This window comes from Scyliorhinus canicula, chromosome 12, assembly GCF_902713615.1.
Source record: "Scyliorhinus canicula chromosome 12, sScyCan1.1, whole genome shotgun sequence".
NCBI classification, from domain to species: Eukaryota; Metazoa; Chordata; class Chondrichthyes; order Carcharhiniformes; family Scyliorhinidae; genus Scyliorhinus; species Scyliorhinus canicula.
Genome location: NC_052157.1, coordinates 61,685,849 through 61,705,450, shown reverse-complemented (window position 1 = coordinate 61,705,450; position 19,602 = coordinate 61,685,849). Strand labels below are relative to the sequence as shown.

Genomic DNA, 19,602 nt, shown 5'->3' with positions numbered 1-19,602 from the left:
AGCCTGCTTGGTCCTCATCATCTCACTTGCGTCCTCATCATCTCACTTGCGTCCTCATTGAACGCTAGATTTCTTCTCAGGACTTCAGCTGACGGTTTAAGTTCTCACTGCAGCCTTTGAAAAAGTCAAGAGGTTTGTCCTCAAACTCGCCTTGCTTAGTCTTCAAATGCATTTAAAGATTTGAGGGTGTTGAATGTTCATTTGCCAGTACTTCCCTGAATATAACACAAATGGCTTTTGCGTTCTGATTTGGCACAATGAACCACACCTGAAAAAAATCATCTTTACGCTGCTTTGTTCCCGATTTCAGTTTCTTCTCAATGAGTTGTTCACCAGAGGCCCTGGGGCTCCGTATATAGCTCACACCAGCACTGCTTTGTCTTGTCATGGACTCTCCTGTGAAGCTCTCTCCAGCGGATTTAGTTGTGAGATCCTGGCCTGCTTGTGTCTCTGGCCCTCTCTTCCTTATTACAAAACATCTTCAGTGCTTCACACAGTCCTTTTGCTTGCTTGGTAGCAGCTACAAAATGGAGGAATCTCTCCTCCATGAGTTTGGCAAAGCACGGACATACAGGACATGTGGCATCAGTGTACGTGCTGGGCACCTTATCTCTGGCGCTGCCTCTGGCGGAAAGACTCCATTGTTCATATTTAAAGGCCGCTGTTGGGATTCTCCAATATACTGGCAGCGCACCCACACCCGGGAATTTGCCGACGATGTGGGCTGCCCACAATGGTTAACCCTATTGGACAATCCCACCGCCGGCGGAGGAGCCCTACCCCAGCAAAGTGGTGTGGCATCTGGTGCAGTGGGACAGACAATCCCACCCCTGATTTTTCCAAGTACATGTCTTTTCACTGCTGAAAATTAAACAATTTCAGTTGAGCATGCGCATCTTTACATTAACAAACAAGCTTTATTTTAAATATATACTTATTACTTTAGAAATTGAAACAAGTATAGAAAAAAGTTCAATTTTTTTTTACTTAACAAATGATGACTTTAGACGAGATGAAGCAACTTGTCAAACACAAACAATGTCACAATATTTTCCTTACTGGTTCCACTGCATTGCCCTATCCAAACAGTTAAACCATCTCCTTCCGCATTCTGATAAAAAACACTTACTTCCCGGTTTCCAGAGAGTGGCGACACAACGTGATAACTGTTTCGGCTTCTGAAATTGCATCCGAGGCTAAGCAAGGAGGTTCAAGATAAAGGCAAAAACGAGGGCATGCCATCTTGCAAATGTCAGTGGCTGGCTGGAGGATTGGGAAACCTTTAAAGACCAACAGACTGTGAGTGAAAAATTAATAAAAAACGCAAAGGTAGATTATGAAAGAAATCTGGTGCAAAATATAAAAATAGATGGCAAAAGATTCTATGAGTATATAAAAGGAAGAGAGTACATAAAGTCAACTCTGCTCCCTTAGATGATGTGACTGGGGAGTTAATAATGGGGTCCACGTGTGCTCTCAAAAATCTTGAACCTGATGTGGTGGCTGCTGAGAGAGAGAGAGAGATGGAGGTGGGACACGAAGAGTAGCCACTGCGGGCTGCCAGTCCAGACACTGGCCGTGCTGGCTGAGGGGCTGTGCCAGGGGAGGGTGGAGAGGGGCGGGGACAGGCTTTAACCCCCCCCCCCCACGGTACTGGGGTGGGACCCAGGCAATGACTGCTATTATGGTGGCCATCTTGCTGCGCACCCACCGATCACCCACCGTGTCTCCTACTTCACCACAGTGGGACCAGCCGTATGGGTGCCCCCACCTCCACGCCCGCACCCCACCTCCCACCACACCGCCACCCCCTGCCTCAATCTACCTGCCCAACCGCCCGCCACACACCGGCGGACCACCCGAGGCAACGCACACGGCAGCCACCAGCGAGGGCAGTGCCAGCCAATGGTACCCCTGGCATCAGGGACGGGAGCCACTGCCGGAGGCCCCCATGGTGCCAGCCACCAACGGGGCAGAAGTGAGGGGATTGGGAGGGGAACATGCAGGGGCAGAGCCCGCAATTTCCAACCAGGGCCAAGGTGTAGCCCGTCGAACCTGGTTGGCCACGGGAATATGCACCAGGCTAACATGTTGGCCTTTCACCCTCTGCAGGTAATGGATTTCGGGGTTCGACCAGGAATGGTGGCCGCCCTGGTGGTTGCCGCAGCTCTACGGAATGCCCTGCGGCCGTATGAGTGGGAGCCGCTCGAAGAGGACGTGGAAGCTGCAGCAGTGGAGCGTGCCCAGAAGGGCAGGTGGCAGCTGCCCAGGTTGCACAGCTGGCAGCACAACAGGCCAAAGAGGCACCACATCAGGCCTCGTGTGGACTGGTGCCGCGTGCCATTCGAGGAGCTCCCAGACCAACATGCTGTCAGAGACAGAGCAGACGGATGATCAGAGAGACAGTGCGGCATATCTGCCAGATGATGGCACACTTGGTACCTCAGGGGTATGGGGATGGGCACCGGCTCCCGGCGACCATCAAGGTGACAGTCACCCCGAACTTCTACACGATGGGGTCCTTACAGGCGCCGACTGGGGACCTGTACCATATCTCACAGACCTCGGTGCACAGATACATCCACGCTGTCACTGAGTCCCTATAAGCACAGGCGGATTAATACATCTATTCCCATGTGGACCGAGTCCACTAGGATGCTTGGGCAGCGGGGTTCGCTGCCATCACCGGCATGCCCAAGGGTTCAGGGGGAGATCGACGGGATGCATTCCCCCTACGATAACAGGCCTCACTATACAAACAGAAAGAGATTCCACTCAGCTGGTCTGTGACCATCAGCTGCACATCATACAACCTGGGCAGTGTGCACTACACCTTCATCCTGGCACACTGGGCAATTCCTGGCATGTTTGAGACACAACCCCCCGGATGAGGGGTTGGCTCCTGGGTGACAGGGATTACCCATTGTAGCCGTGGCTGATGTCACCTATCCGGAAGCCACAGACCAATGAGGAGACCCGCTACAATGACACCCGAGCAGCGACCAGCAGTGTGCTCAAGCCGTGCTTCGGCCTCCTGAAGATGTGATTCAGGTGCCTGGATTATTCTGGAGGGGCCCTTGAGTGTGACATCATCTCCCCCTCCCTTGGTTTGCCATGGGATGGGGCTGCAAGCAGACCCATCCCCTGAGGCCCTGCCTCACCACCTGGCACCACTTGCCAGTCCTGGAGGCCCTCTCTGGTCTCAGCCAGGGTCTGCATGCTCATGGCTATGGGGCACAGGGAGTGGACTATCCCCTTCTGGGGCTGCGCCATCCCCGTCTTGGACTGGGCCACCTCCCTGAGTGCCTGCACCACGCCGGCCAGCCCCTGGGAAATGCCGCCAATGTTCTCACCCATGGCCCGCTGTAATTGGGCCATGCTGAGGAGCGCCACTGCAATGTCCAGGTGGCTCTGCCACATGGCTGCCTGTGAGAGGGCAATTCTGTCCTGGATCTCGGCCAGCGCCCGCACAGAATGCCCCATGCCTTGGACATGCTGATCCATTTCCGAAATCGGCGCCCCTTATGCCTCCATTTCACATGCCACCCATGTGGTGTTGGCTTGCCTTGCGTGGCATGCATTGTCAGCACCATCTCCCTCTCCTGCACACGGTTGGACTCCTCCACCTGCGCTCACAGGTGCTGGATGCTTGCCGATATTCCCTCAATAGTCCCTGGCGCTCTTACTGCATCTGCACTGTGGGTGGGACTGGAATTTCCAGATTCCCGGGACCCGTCTGGTCAGCAGGAGGTTCCTGGGGTCGGCCGGCCCTCCGAACATCCACCCCTTCGGGAGTTCCTCCCGGGTTTATTGCGTGATGCGCACCAGAGTGTGTTCCAGGAACCTTTTCACTCAAGTACCCAACCGCGGTGAGTGTGTCTGGGATGGTGGAGGGTGTTGGAGACAGCTGTGACGGGAAATCTATATCACTCACAGACTCGAGCTCCGGGGTTTCCTGCATCTCAGGCGGAGGGCTGGTATCCGAGCTGCACTCCACATCAGTGCTCGGCTGAGAGGGGCAACTGGCTCTGGCACCGGCTGGGGTTGCCAGATGGACCTTCCCCATCTCTGGCAGGTCCCGTAAGACACATAACAACATGCATGATTAGACAGTGGGCTGAGGAAGGAATGGTTAGGGAAGGTTAGGGAGGGCAGTTGTTGGTGGAGGGGTGTGTGGGTGGTGTAGGGGTGCGGGTGGTGTTGGGGTAAGTGGAGGGTGGGGTTAAGGGTGGTGTGAGGTGAGAGTGGTGTGGGGTGAGAGTGGTGTGAAGTGAGAGTGGTGTGGGGTGAGAGTGGTGTGGGGTGAGAGTGGTGTGAGGTGAGAGTGGTGTGAGGTGAGAGTGGTGTGGGGTGAGAGTGGTGTGGGGGTGAGGGTGATGTCGGGTGAAGGAGGGATCTCGACACACGTGTCTTGAGGAACCGCAACTCAGCGGGATCTCACTTCCTCGCCCATGACCTCACTCCACCTCAGAGACCTCCAGTTCCTCCGAGCTGCTCCAGGGCCCTCTGCTCAGCCATGGTGAGGCGCTGCAGGTATGGTGGTCACCCTCTGGTCTCCTCTCACTCCAGGCGGTTGTGCGAGGCCTTCTTATGGGGGGTGGGGAGGTGGCGAACACATACAACAACTCTGTAAGGTGGTCCATCGTATGCAGCCTGGGGGTTGGGTAGCTGGTGGTCTCAGTGGCCAGGGCACCCGCCCATGGAGGCTGGTATGGATGCTGGCATGTGGGGATGGTAAGGATTTGGCCGTACCGGTTCCCACTTTTCAGCTTAGGAAAGGGTCACACGCAATTCATTGAACCCAAGTAAAAATTTCCTCAAAAGCCAGAATGATTATGAAGTAAATAGGTTTTATTACCGCCTGAGGTTTTCTTATCACCTGACATGTGTGACATAATCCACAAAATTCTTATGCAGGCGAGGCCAATAAAATGCTTTTTATTTTCACTTGAGTTTTCCTTACTCCTAAATGCCTGCCTACTGGAACCTGGGACGGAATTCTCCGACCCCCTCCACCGCGCATGCGCCGGGGTGACATCATCGGCCGCTGACCCTCTGACGCATGCGCGGACTCACGCCGACCGGCGAAGGCCTTTCGGCCAGCACTGACGTCGGTCGGCAGAGCGGGAGCCACTCCGGCGTGGGCCTAGCCCCTAAAGTTGCGGAGAATTACGAACCTTTGGGGAGGCCCGACGCCGGAGTGGTTCTCGCCACTCCGGTACACTTAGACCCCCCGCCCTGCTGGGTAGGGGGGATTCCCAGCCCTGATGTTCTACCTGTAAAGCCTCCTTTCTATAGCCCACTGGTAACATTACTTGATGAAGTCCTGTCCATTTCTCAACTGACTGAATATATAAAGGTCTCCACTTTCTCAGCAATACATTATTTCTACTCAAAGTCTATCTCTGTGTGTGGTTTCTGATTCAACACTTTAACTCAAAATCTTTCTGTTACAATTTGACTAATTTACCTGAACTAATGTTATCAGCTTCATCCTCCACCGCTCTTGTTCCTTATCAACAATCTGGTCAATGATTGTTTCTGATAACTGAACCTCAGTCTCCTTATCTTTGCCCTGTGGCTTTGTGATCCTGTTACCACACAATCTGGAAACACCCCATACATGCTTCTTGCAACAACTCAATTGATTGGCTTTTCATTGGCTTTTCAACCACAGTCGGTATCACTCCCACCTGTGATCCAGCGATATCATTACCCAGGATAAGCTGTTCTCTGAAAAAGGTAATTTCTCTATTAGTCTTACGACCACTTCGACACATTTCACCACACTCCCTAACCTTAGCTTACTTAATGGACTATTCAGTTCACCATCAATCCCACATATATGCACTTTTCTTGCAATACTACTTCTGAACTACATATCTCCTTAACTCTCACCATTAAAAATTAACTTGCTCCCAAATCTCTTAAGATTTTAACTTCCTTACCTACTCCACCTTGTACACATGAGTAAATCTTACCCTCAGAAATAAAATCTTTGAAAAGATTTAATACTTGCCTATCAACAGCGAGGGCGAGACCTAGATCGCGTTGGGCTCTATGAGTCCGATTTCGGTTGCTCCCAGGATTCAACCGTCGGTCTTGACTCCGAGTTGACACGACAAGATTGTTGAATCACACCTTTAGCCTCTGAAAGATCCATTTTAGAAGTCACTCCCTATTAAGCCCTATTGGGGCGCACTGTAGCACAGTGGTTAGCACTGTTGCTTCACAGCGCCAGGAACCTAGGTTCAATTCCTGGCTTGGGTACTGTCTGTCTGCAGTCTGCACGTTCTCCCTGTGTCTGCGTGGGTTTCGTCCGGGTGCTCCGGTTTCCTCTCACAGTCCAAAGATGTGCAGATTAGGTGGAGGGGCCATGTTAAATTGTCCTTAGTGCACAAAATAGTTTTGGTGGGGTTACTGGTTAACGGGGGTATGGTAGAAGTGTGTGCTTAAGTAGGGTACTCTTAAGGCAGCTCGGTGGCACAGAGGGTTAGCCCTGCTGCCTCACGGCGCCGAGGTCCCCAGGTTCGATCCCGGCTCTGGGTCACTTGTGTGTGGAGTTTGCACATTCTTCCCGTGTTTGCGTGGGTTTCGCCCCCACAACCCAAAGATGTGCAGGGTAGGTGGATTGGCCACACTAAATTGTCCCTTAATTGGGAAAAATGAATTAGGTACTCTAAATAAATTTTTTGAAAAAGTAGGGTGCTCTTTCCAAGGGCCTGTGTAAATTATATGATTCTCTGATCTAAGATAAACTGTCAGAGTATCAACGCGTGAAAACCACAGCTCCTTAGACTTGCTGTCTTTAAATTCAGTAAGACCAAACCAAACAAAGAATGATTCACCTGATGAAGGAGCTACACTCCGAAAACTAGTGATTCCAAATAAACCTGTTAGACTTTAACCTGGCGTTGCAAGACTTCTTACTGTGCCGACCCCAGTCCAATGCCGGCATCTCCACATCATGTACTCAAAGTATCAGACGTTATTCTGTGCCTTCACACAAGACGTCTCTTGACACGTTTAGCCAAGACCAAACACAATACCAATCATAAAATATGTACACCCCAGAGGTCTTTCAAACATAAATAATATTCCATTAACTATATATCTGTAAACAAGTAAATGTTCTCAATATCTATTAGCTTTAGCTGCAAATCAATGATTAGCTCATTTTTACAACACCTTGATCACAGCTCGAGTAGTCATACTGTCTGTATGCATCTGAACACAGGCAGGGCAGCACGGTAGCACAAGTGGATAGCACTGTGGCTTCACAGCGCCAGGGTCCCAGGTTTGATTCCCTGTTGGGTCACTGTCTGTGCGGAGTCTGCACATTCTCCCCGTGTCTGCGTGGGTTTCCTCCGGATACTTCACTTTCCTCCCACAGTTCAAAGACGTGCAGGTTAGGTGGATTGGCCATGATAAATTGCCCTCAGTGACCAAAAAGGGTGGGAGGGGTTGTTGGGTTGCGGGGATGGGGTGGAAGTGAGGGCTTAAATGTGTCGGTGCAGACTCGATGGGCCGAATGGCCTCCTTCTGCACTGTATGTTCTGTGTCCTAATTTCATTACTGCAAATAAATATAACATATGACAATTTCTTACATTAATCACAGGAGTCAAAGGTTATGGGGGGCAAGCAGGAAAGTGGAGTTAAGGCCAGGTTAGGTAGTGTATGATTAAATGGTGGAGCAGGCTTGAGGGGCTGGATGTCCATCTCGTGTTCCGATTATGTTCTGATATTCTTTTATAGCCACAGGGTTTGCTGTTAGGAGAGGGAAAAGTGCTGTTTTCTCACTTTGCTACAGCTTCCTCATTTTGAGTCAAAGTGACAGATCAAGCCTTTCTGGTGAAATGCACAGAGGGAGCAGCAGATGAAGACTTCATTCAATCCAAGCAGATTGTGTCGACACTAGCTCTCCAGTCAGGCAGCCGGACAGATCCTGGGTAAGTAATAAACAAATGGAATTTACATCCATGACCAACATTGTCCGTTGTTGATGCTGTGACTTTATAAAGAAAGGTTCCAATGATTGGTGATATTGAAATATTTCTATTTAGTATTGAGGTCTGGGTGTGAGGCTCAAAACTGTTTTATAGAACATTCTTCTGATCGACGGAGGAGCACTCCCTCAGTACTGACCATCCGACAATGCAGAATTGCCTCAGTACTGACCCTCCAACTGTGCAGCATTCCATCAGTACTAACCCTGTGACAGTGCAGCACTCTCTCAGTACTGACCCTCTGACAGTGCAGCACGCCCTCAGTACAGACGCTCTGACAGTGCGGCACTCCCTCAGTACTGACCCTCTGACAGTGCAGCTCTCTCTCAGTACTGACCCTCTGACTGTATAGCACTCCCTCAGTAGAGACGTTCTGACAGTGCGGCACTCCCTCAGTACCGACCCTCCGACAGAGTAGCGGAGGCTCGCTCAGTACTGACCATCCAACAGTACATCACTCTCTCAGTATGGACCCTCCGTCAGTACAGAATTCCCTAGTACTGGACCTCCGACAGTGCAGAATTCCCTCAGTACTGACCCTCCGACAGTGCAGTGGAGGCTTGCTCAGTACTGACCCCACGACTGTGCAGAATTCCCTCAGTACTGAGCCTCCGATAGTGCAGTGGAGGATTGCTCAGTACTGACCCCACGACTGTGCAGAATTCCCTCAGTATTGACCCTCTGACAGTGGGAGTTGCTGAAATCCTGACCATCATCTAAAATAGGAAGTGGTAAATTCAAGACATCTCAAAGTTCTGAACAAAAGGTACAATCGCTGGTTTAGTTGCTCAAGTCCTTTCTTTCACAATAACGCACAGAAGAAACATACTGATGTGGCTATGATGGACAGAGGCTCTCAAACCAGGGGGATGCGAACCTATGCAAGGAGTCAGAGAAAGAGGGAACAAGGACGAAAACAAAAGGTAGAAAAGGGAATAAGAAAAGTGATAGGTGGGGAAATCAACGCCAAAATTCAAACAGGGCAAAAGATAAAAATATTGGGAGCAGAATAAACAATTTGAAAAAGACAAACTTAAAGGCTCTGTGCCTTAATGCACGGAGCATTTGCAATAAAGTGGATGAACTAATCACGCAGATAGGTATAAATGGGTACAATATAATTGGGATTACGGAGACGTGGCTGCAGGGTGACCAGGGATAGAAACTGAATGTCCCAGGGTATTCAGTATTTAGGAAGGACAGGCATAAAAGAAAAGGTGGTGGTGTGGCATTGCTGGTTAAAGTGGAAATTAACAATAGTGAGAAAGGATATTAGATCTGACAATGTGGATTCTTTGTGGGTACAGTTGAGGAATACAAAGGGGCAAAAACATTAGTGGGTATCATATATAGACACCCAAACTGCAGTGGTGATGTTGGGAATGGCATTAAACACAAAATTAAAGATGCATGTAATAAGGGAATATCGGTGATCACGGCTGATTTTAATCTTAACATAGATTGGGCAAATCCAGTTAGCCACAATGCCGTAGAGTAGGAATTCCCGGAATGTATACGGGATGGTTTTCTTGACCAATATCTGGAGGAACCAACTGGAGAGCAGGCCATCTTAGACTGGGTACTGTGTCATGAGAAGGGAATCATTGCCAATCTGGCTGTGCGAGACCCCTTGGGGATGAGCGACCATAACATGAAAGAATATTTTATCAAATTGGAGAGTGAAGTAGTTGATTCGGAAACTCAGGTACTGAATCTTATGAAAGGAAACTACGAAGATATGAGGCATGAGTTGGCCTTGATAGATTAGGGATAGTTACTTAAAGGGATGACAATGGATAGGCAATGTCAAAAATTCAAGGAATGCATAGGGGAACTGCAGCAACTGTTCATTCCTGTCTGGCATAACAGCAAAATGGGGAAGAGAGCCAATCTATCAATTACAAAGGAAATTAGAAATAGTATCCGATCCAAGGAAGAAGCGTACAGATTGGCCATGAAAAATAACGGGTGGGATTCTCCAATAATGGGGCTATATCCCAATGCCAGCGTGAAAAGCTACGGGGCTCCTACGGGGCTAGGTCGGAGCCAGAGTGGTCCCCGCAGCTCCAGACGGCGCAGAATGGCCGGCGCGAGTTAATGCATGCGCGGAACGGCTGGCATGATTCCGCACATGCGCACTATGGTCGGCATGATTCTGCACATGTGTGGGGGTTCCCTTCTCTGCGCCGGTCCCCGGGAAATATGGCAGAGCCCTACAGGGGCCCAGTGCAGAGGAAAATAGGCCCCCACGGAACCAGCCCGCTTGCCGATCGGTAGGTCAACCAGTGGGGTGCCACAGGGATAAGTGTTCGTATCCCAGCTATTCACAATACGTATTAATGATTTGGATGAGTGAACAAGATGTAACATCTCAAAGTTTGCAGGTGATACCAAGTTGAGTGGGAGGGTGAACTGTGACGAAGATGCAGAGATCCTACAGCATGACCTGGACAGTTTGGGTGAGTGGGCAAATCAATGGCAGATGCAGTATAATTTGGATAAGTGAGAGGTTATTCACTTTGGAAGCGAAAACAGGAAGGCAGGTTACTACATGAATGGTTGGAAATTGGGAGAGTAGAGTGTGCTGCGGGACCTGGGTGTCCTTGTGCACCATTCGCTGAAGGTAAGCATGCAGGTGCAGCAGGCGGTAAAGAAGGTTAATGGTAGGTTGGCCTTCATTGCGAGAGGTTTCGAGTACAGAGGCTAGCAACAGCACCTGGAGAGCTCAAGTAGTGGTCGTAAAGACCGGGGAGAAACACAGGATGGTCATCGATTATAGCCAGACCATCAACAGGTATACGCAGCTCAACGCGGTCCCTCTTCCCCACGTATCTGATTTGGTCAATCAGATTGAACAATACAAGGTCTTTTCCACGGTGGACCTCAGATCCGCCTACCACCAGCTCCCCATTTGCCCGGACGACTGCAAGTTCAACACTGTCTGTATTGACCCACCAACAGTGGAGCACTCCCTCGTGACAGAACCTCAACAGTGCAGCACTCCCTCAGTGCTGACCCCCTGATAGTGTGGTACTCCTCAGTACTGACGCTCCAACAGTCCTACACTTCCTCAGTACTGACCCACTGACAGTGCAGCCTTCCCTCAGTACTGACCCTCCTACAATGCAAACTCCCTCAGTACTGATCCTCCAACAGTGCACATTCCCTTCGTAGTTACCTGGCGACAGTGCAGCACTTCCTTAGTCCTGACCTTCCAACTGTGTGGTACTCCTTCAGTACTGACCATCCAGTAATGCAGCCCTCCTCAGTTCTGACCCTCCAACAGTGTAGCACTCCCTCAGTGCTGACCCTCCGACTATGCAGCTCTCCCTCAGTACTGACACTCCGACAGTGCAGCACTCCCTTACTAATGACTATCAGAAAGTGCAGTATTCCCAGAGTACTGATCGTCTGACATTGTGACAGTCCCTCAGTACAAGTCCACCAAAACTGATACACCGCTTCATGCCTAACATTTTGGCAGTGCAGTGCACCCTCTGTACTGACCCTCCAACAGTGCAGCACATTCTCAGTACTGACCTTCTAACTGTGTGGCATCCTTTCAGTACTGGTTCTCCCCCTGTAATTATTCTAGAAAGTATTTACCAGGATCATGAAACTTAAGATTCTGGATTGGAAACTTGAATGCCAGATTTCCTGCCTCTGAGTTGAGGTTTGGGGGTTTATTGGTAAAGGCTGCGGGTAAGGTCGTGGGTAAGTAACTAACGATTGGAATTCACTTCTATGGCTCACATTGTGGATGTTGTGACTTTACAAAGACAGATTCTAATGATTGAAAGATTTCAGCTTTTCATTGAGATCTGGATTTGAGGCTCACGTCTGTTGTACAGAACATCTTTCTAGGACATCCTGAGATGGTGAAAGGCGCTATAGAAATGGGAGTCCCTTATTGAGGTTTCTTCTTAAAGCCTTGTCACTCTCTGCAGAACACCTATCATCCCACACAGAATCCAATAAATATTTTAAAAGCAGTTTGCTCGAGGGTTATCGGACAAGAGGTGAGATCTCATTAACTCCTTTCTCTTTCAGAGTTTGAGAGTGAGAAGCTGATGAAATATCTGGAGGGGACAATGATCGGGAAATCTTACTTCCTCTTCTCACTTCTTCAAGGTAATATCATCTTCAGTTCGAAAAAATTTATCGTTAATAGTGTTTATAAACGATCATTCTTATTGAGCTCTGATTGGGAACCTATTCAGCAGTGACCCAGTGGACAAACCCACACCAAGTCCCATTCACCCATCACCCTCACTGAGATATGCTGACTCCCTGTCTGGCAGCAGAATTGGGAAAGGGCAGATAATTCAGAGGGTTCCAGGGCTGGACTAGGCCCAGAGATGGGGAATGGAGAGGGCAATGGGACTATTTGAAAATTGCAGATGAGAATCGTAAACTCGAGCTGCTGCTGTACTGCGCACCAATGTATTTCAGCAAGTTAATGAGGAGGTGATAGTTTGAGTAGAGATAAAAACTGGGGAATGAATTCTATTCCGATGCTGAGACTCCAATGTTAATGGCCTGAAATTTGGTCAGAATTTCCCATGAGGACAACACAGCAGCTCCGAGAATAGACGGGCTGTTCAGCGTCACACTTCCTGTCCATACTCACCATGCTGGAAACTTCAATAAGGGTGCAAGATACCTGAGAGAGAGAAGGAAGATAAAGCGGTCAGTGGAGAAAGGTGTGAAATATTTCTAGTTCTCAAGATTATCTGTGATCTGCTGCAAAGTTGAAATTTCACAGAATCTCTGAACTTTGCAGCTCAGATAGAGACCATTGACTCACTGGCTGAAAGGGCGCTGAAAGCAGATTGAAGAGGAACTTCCAAAATGGGGAAATTGAATAAATACTTGAAGGGGATAAATTTGCAGAACTTTGGAGTGGGACAAACTGGATAGATCTTTCAAAGAGCTAGCACAATCACAAAAGGCTGAATGGCCTCCTTCTTTACTTCTTTACAATGCTTTGTAAAATAAATTTTGAGTACCCAATTATTTTTTTCCAATTAAGGGGCAATTTAGCATAGCCAATTCACCTATTGTGCACATCTTTGGGTTGTGGGGGTGAGACCCACGCAGACACCGGAAGAATGTGCAAAGTCCACATGGACAGTGACCCAGGGCCGGAATCAAATCCGGGCCCTCGGTGCCCTGAGACGGCAGTGCTAACCACTGCGCCACTGCGCTGCCCTAGCATTCTACAATTTCAGATAATTTAAAGACTACGAAGACCCAGGAGACCAGAGAAGGTAAGTAAAAGGATGTTTATTCAAGCCAATGAAAACGGCCATGATGACGGAGTACACACAATGGGCGCGATTCAACTAATTGGGAACAAAGTCCCATAGCGAGCACGTTTAGCCACATGTTTCAAGCACTCACAGTGACTGGCGTTGTATAAGGGGCCTCAGCAGGGCCAAGGACACACACAGCCCCGTTTTGTACACTGGGGAGCTCCACTCGCTGGAACTCGCCAGTGTAGCGATAGAACGGGGCTCCATTTTGATATGGCGTCTCAATCTCCGAGGCCCCGAAGCGAAACCCGACCCTCCCAGCCGAAACATACTATAGGAGGGTCCCAGCCCCCTCCCGACCCGTAACCCCTCAGGGCACCCCCTGGCAAATCATACATTTTCAGAATAAAATGCCAGCTTGGCACCATGGCAGTGCCCATGCCAGCTGGCAGTACACATGGGGCACCTTGGCAATGTCAGCTTGGCACCATGGCAGTGCCCATGCCAGCTGGCAGTACACCTGGGACACCTTGGTAATGTCAGTTTGGCACACATGTAGCACTGTGAAGGTGCCAGGATGGCACTGCCAGGGTGCCGAGGAGTGCCAGGGCACTGTCTTGCTCAGGGGGAAGGAACTGGGGTCCTCCGATCCTGTGGGAGACCTGCACAAGTGCCGTTCCATCTGGTCCCTGAATTTGGGGAATTTGGAGACCAGTATTGAACAACGCATGCCCAAGGCCTCCACGGTGAAGAGGGTAAATCTCAAAGCCCCAGGTAACTCAGAAATATGCACATTAAAGTGAGACCCATTGTGGACGGGATTTACATCGCAATGTCTCGTGAGATCGCGTTGGATCTCGTGACGTTTTTTGAGCCAGGTAGATCCCGGAAGCGAGTTCTCCGGGCTTTTATCGGCTCTGCTGCACCACAGCGAGCTACTTTTCAGGAGCAGCATGGCCATTGAATCACGGCCAATATAATCCCAGTCGGGTCTACCAGAATGCTAGTCACAGTCTGGGCCGGGCCCCAGCTGTGCGGGCCCCCACCCACTAGCAGTGCAGTTTGTATTCCACGAGTCACACCGAGACATCGATTAACGTATTCCCGTTAGGCCTCATAAGGGTCATCACAAAGACCCTTATCAGTAACTCTTCAGATTCCTGATGAAGTCATGGATGTTTCAGAAGGACATGAAGTGAGAGGTTCTCGAAGTCAGAAGAATGAGGGGGGGGGGGGGGGATCTCAAAGAAACCTATAAAATTCTACCACAACTAGACAGGGTAGATCCAGGATCGATTTGGGTGTGTCCAGAACCAGGGGTCACAGTCTGAGGATACGGGGGTCGGCCATTTAGGACAGAGATGAGGAGGAATGTCTTCACCCAGAGAATGGTGAGCCTGTGCAACTCATTACCACAGGAAGTAGTTGAGGCCAAAACATTGTGGGCTGGATTTTCCATCGGCGGGATCCTCTGTTTCACCGGCAGAGCACTCACACCCACAAATTTCTCGACGGCATGGATGTGCCCACAATGAGAAACCCCATTGGCCGGCTGCTGGGACGGAGAATCCCAATGCCGGCAGGGACGCACCTCATCAGAAAACAGGTGTGATGGACGGAGAATCCTGCCCTGTATCTTTTCAAGAAGCAGTAAGATAGAGCACTTAAGGCAAAGGGAATCAAAAGATATGGGGTGAAAGCGGGATTAGGTTATTGAGGTGGTGAGCCACCATAATGAATGGCAGCAGGCTCGAGGTCTGAATGGCCTCCTCCTGCTCCCATTTTCTATGTTTCTAAATACTGTCATGGGAATGTCACTTTAAGAATGTTTGTCTGCTCAAGTGGCTGCAGTGATGTCAGAGTGTGGGTGGAGCTGAGCTCTGGCTCTGCTTTTTAGTTTTGCTTTGAGGAAAAGCTTGGGTGTGTCTGTGTTTTTTAGTTACGTTTCAGTGTTGGAGCTGCAGCCAGCCAAAACAGGTGTAATTTTGATCTCCCTGCCATCTAAAGACTATCTCTAGATCATTTAGTGAATTCAGAGTGATAACAGCTCTCAGTAGAGAATTTAAACCTGATGTGTTTCTGTAAAAAGGGTTTTTGTCTTCTGGATGTTAAAAGGAACGTTTATGGATTACTTAGAGTGTTGTACTCTTGGGGGTTGTATTTGATTTGATGGTCACTGTATGTTTTAAAAAGGTTAACTGAGTTCATAGAATAAACATTGTTTTGCTTTAAAAAAATACTTTTAGATTTCTGTTGCACCACACCTGGAGAGTGGGCTGTGTGCTCCCCATACCATAATCTAGTAAAAATCGTTGGTCAGGTGATCTCCATAATATACTTTGGAGTTCTCTAAACCCTGGCCCATAACAATACTTGCAATCCAGGACTGTGGAACGTGCAAATGGAATCAGTGAACCATTGTACAATGAAAGTTTCACAGCAGTCGGTTTTGTCATGGCCTTCCATGTCTTTTAGAATTCACAGGAGTTGTGTGTTAGCTCTTTCCCTGCGTCGATCGTGGCCAATGACCAGAACTTGTCAGCTGTCTGAGGGCAGATAATACCAATCTTGGCTAACACTTCGGAAGGTGTGACTGTATCTACGTGTTCCATGAGATCAACAGTTTGAAATGTGAAATTTTTCAACAATTGCATCATAACTGTGAAGCACAACCGTTGAACAAACTCTGATATTTTTTGTTACTTTGAAGTGCCTCGAGAGATCATTATGGGTTATAGTACTCAATTAATTTCAGGACATTTGTGTAAAGTGAAATATTAATCAACACTCGTCACCTCATTGTGTACATCACTGTCATGTTTTAAATTGCCAATCGCTTTATGTCCATGTTTCTATTTTCAAAGATTTCCTGCCCAATCAGCAGGCTACGATTTCAACACTCTCTGACACTGCGACTCTATTGTGGTCTGAGAAAAATATCAAGTGTGGTCTCATACCATGTAGCATGATCTAAGGCTGTTCACCATGTCGTACTTGTACTGAATCTTACTGCCAGGATGTTTGACAACCGCTTAACATTATCTTGTGTTTTTATAATGATATAAGGGCATCAGTCACTCATCAGGGATTGTGTAAATATGTTGTGGGTTCACCTATTTAGACAAGACACATGTGAACAGATATGCAGAGATGGAAGGACCATAAGATCATAAGACAGGAGAAGAATTACACCATTCGGCCCATCGTTACTGCTCCATCATTCGATCATGGTTGATATTTTTCTCATCCCCATTCTCCTGCCTTCTCCCCATAACCCCTGATCCCCTCATTAATCAAGAAATTTGCTTATTAGTCAAGAACACCAAATTTGTGCTTGAGGTGCTGTTACCTATAGGACTGCAGACCAAGAGCTGGAAGGTGGAATTAGACAGAATTGTTCCTTCTCAGAGCATAATGTTTGGATATTGTCTGTCTGTCCTGTGTTCTCTTTTCATGCCCATCCTGCTGCCTGTTGTGATATACATTCTTCGGGGCTGGCTGCTGCTAAGTTACTGCAGCCTTTGGGTTTTCTGTTTAAATTGTAGTCTTTGGACACTGGGACAAACCCCCTTTCAGATGGGCTGGTCCAAAAACATCCCCTTTGGCTACTGTGGCAGAATCTGTGATGTTGTTTGAGAGACTTGGCAAGCAGGCAATCAGTGCAAATAGGACTTTCAACCTTCTACTGTCAGGCCTGAGGTTGGTGAAGCTAGTCAGGAGCCTTCAGGGAAGAAGGCGGTGTTGTGTTTGGCCCCTTGTACTTTATGAATTAATTCACCAAACACTTTGATATGTCCAAACCAGAATCCTTTTATTGTGCCTCGTGTGGTAAGATGGCAATCTGATTCAAACCACATTATCGTGGAGTCTTGCTACTCCTCTGGAACTTACACCTAGCACTGACCAATTACATGTATGTCTTATTAACCTCTCAAACCTCTTCTGAAGATGGCCAGATGTACCTCCCTTTCTATCTGGGTCCCAGGTCACATGACCTTGGTCTATAGACTGCATGGTGTGTCTGTACCGCCACCTGCTGGTTAAAGGCCGCACACCTTCCAACTATGATATTGCCCGTAGGCATATCACCACATTCCTACTTCCTCACAAAACATAGAACATAGAACATAGAACAGTACAGCACAGAACAGGCCCTTCGGCCCTCGATGTTGTGCCGAGCAATGATCACCCTACTCAAACCCACGTATCCACCCTATACCTGTAACCCAACAAACCCCCCCCTTAACCTTACTTTTTAGGACACGACGGGCAATTTAGCATGGTCAATCCATCTAACATTTATATTAAATTATTTTTACAGGCAACGTTACACATTACATTTTATATAGATCTGGTATGCAGCTGGTACAGTGAACAAGTTTTTACAAAAAGTGTCCATTTGCATTCTACGTAGATGCCATTGTTTCAAGTTGGTTCTCACCTCCGCAGAATCTGGCTTGCTTATCGGTTGCTTGCTTTTCTTACGCTTCGCCCTGTGCTTTTGAAAGGCCTGTGTCCAAGACTGCTAGATTTGCGTTACCAGTCACTTTCTCTTTCGTTTTCTGGCATGTTGCTGCTTGTTACCTGCCAGTGCTTTCGATACTGGTTGGCTGGCGGGATGCGGTGGTCATCCCAGTCTTTTCCTTTACTTTTTCACTTTCTGGACACGTTGAAGTATTCTAGTGTGTCTCTTGGTTGTCTTCTTTGTAACAGCCTCTGGTGTGGCACTGGCTGTTGTCATGTGGTGAGGTATCCGAAGAGGTCTCGGCGTTTCTGGATCTCTGTTTGGTGTGAGAACGCCCATTTCTGCGGCCTCATCAACATGCTGGATCACCTTGGTTACTAGTGCAGAAACGGAGGCTGGAGCATTGGTGACTTGCTTGTCATCACTGCAGATGACTATAGTGTCTGGCTTAGCTGATCCAAGCCCTGGGTCTTCCAGATCGAACTCGCAAATGTGTCAGTGGTCCAAGGAGCTGCATAATGAGATGGTCATTAGGCCATTCTCGGAGTCAGTGTCAGAGTCGCCTCATATTGCAACCCCCACAACGCTGCAATCAGCATCTTCATCTATATCCTCCCACTCGTCATTTACTCCCAAGCAGACTGCCTGGGAGTAAATTACTGGAGCTGTTTCAAGGACTCGTGGCGGGACATTGGGGCTGGATTCCCCAAAGAGAATCCTTTTGGTGCCGAAATCGGGAGCGGCGCCGGTTTTAAAATTCTTTGCCCCCCCCGAAAACCGGCTGAATTCCCGATTTTCTCCAGCAGCACGGATGAGGCTCCAGTGTTCTGGCAGCAATGACGAAGTGGTCACGGGGGACGCCCAGACCGCGCTGGATTCTGTGGAGAGCGAGAGTTTGGAGATGTCGCATGTAGAATTCAAGGCTGCTGATACTGCTGAAGATCGGCTATTGAGGGAACCAAAGGCGCAAGAAATTGTACCGATCTTGGAAATGCTGCCCTCAGAGGTATGTGGGGCTGGATTCTCCGGTTTTGGGTCTAAGTCCCCACACCGTTGTGAAAACTGTGGTCTTTCACACCAGGGAAACTGGCGTCAAATGGCCACAGATTCTCCATTTTGCTGGGAGCTAGCAGGGAGACATCGTAGAGCTCGCCATCTCCAAACTCCCACACTCCACAGAGTCCAGCGGGGTCTGGTATACAAAGAACAAAGAAAATTACAGCACAGGAACAGGCCCTTCGGCCCTCCCAGCCTGCGTCGATCCAGATCCTTTATCTAAACCTGTCTCCTATTTTCCAAGGTCTACTTCCCTCTGTTCCCGCCCATTCATATACCTGTCTAGATGCCTCTTAAATGATGCTATCGTGCCCGCCTCAACCACCTCCGCTGGTAAAGCGTTCCAGGCACCCACCACCCTCTGCGTAAAAAACTTTCCACGCACATCTCCCTTAAACTTTCCCCCTCTCACTTTGAAATCGTGACCCCTTGTAACTGACACCCCCACTCTTGGGAAAAGCTTGTTGCTATCCACCCTGTCCATACCTTTCATAATTTTGTAGACTTCAATCAGGTCCCCCCTCAACCTCCGTCTTTCCAATGAAAACAATCCTAATCTACTCAACCTTTCTTCATAGCTAGCACCCTCCATACCAGGCAACATCCTGGTGAACCTCCTCTGCACCCAAGGCATCCACATCCTTCTGGTAATGTGGCGACCAGAACTGCATGCAGTATTCCAAATGTGGCCGAACCAAAGTCCTATACAACTGTAACATGACCTGCCAACTCTTGTACTCAATACCCCGTCCGATGAAGGCAAGCATGCTGTATGCCTTCTTGACCACTCTATCAACCTGCGTTGCCACCTTCAGGGT

At 48.8% G+C, this 19,602-nt stretch overlaps 1 protein-coding gene across 4 annotated transcripts in view; it reads left to right on the top strand.

Moving 5' to 3' along the window:
- Positions 1-19,602, top strand: part of LOC119975257 (sialic acid-binding Ig-like lectin 12) — a 312,188-nt gene that overhangs the window by 57,536 nt on the left and 235,050 nt on the right. For all 4 annotated transcript variants that reach the window (XM_038814942.1, XM_038814941.1, XM_038814943.1 and 1 more), the window contains 2 exons: positions 7,758-7,951; positions 12,059-12,139. In XM_038814942.1, coding sequence (XP_038670870.1) covers positions 12,079-12,139 — 61 coding nt within the window. In that variant the 5' untranslated portion in view covers positions 7,758-7,951; positions 12,059-12,078. The remainder of the gene's footprint in view (positions 1-7,757; positions 7,952-12,058; positions 12,140-19,602) is intronic.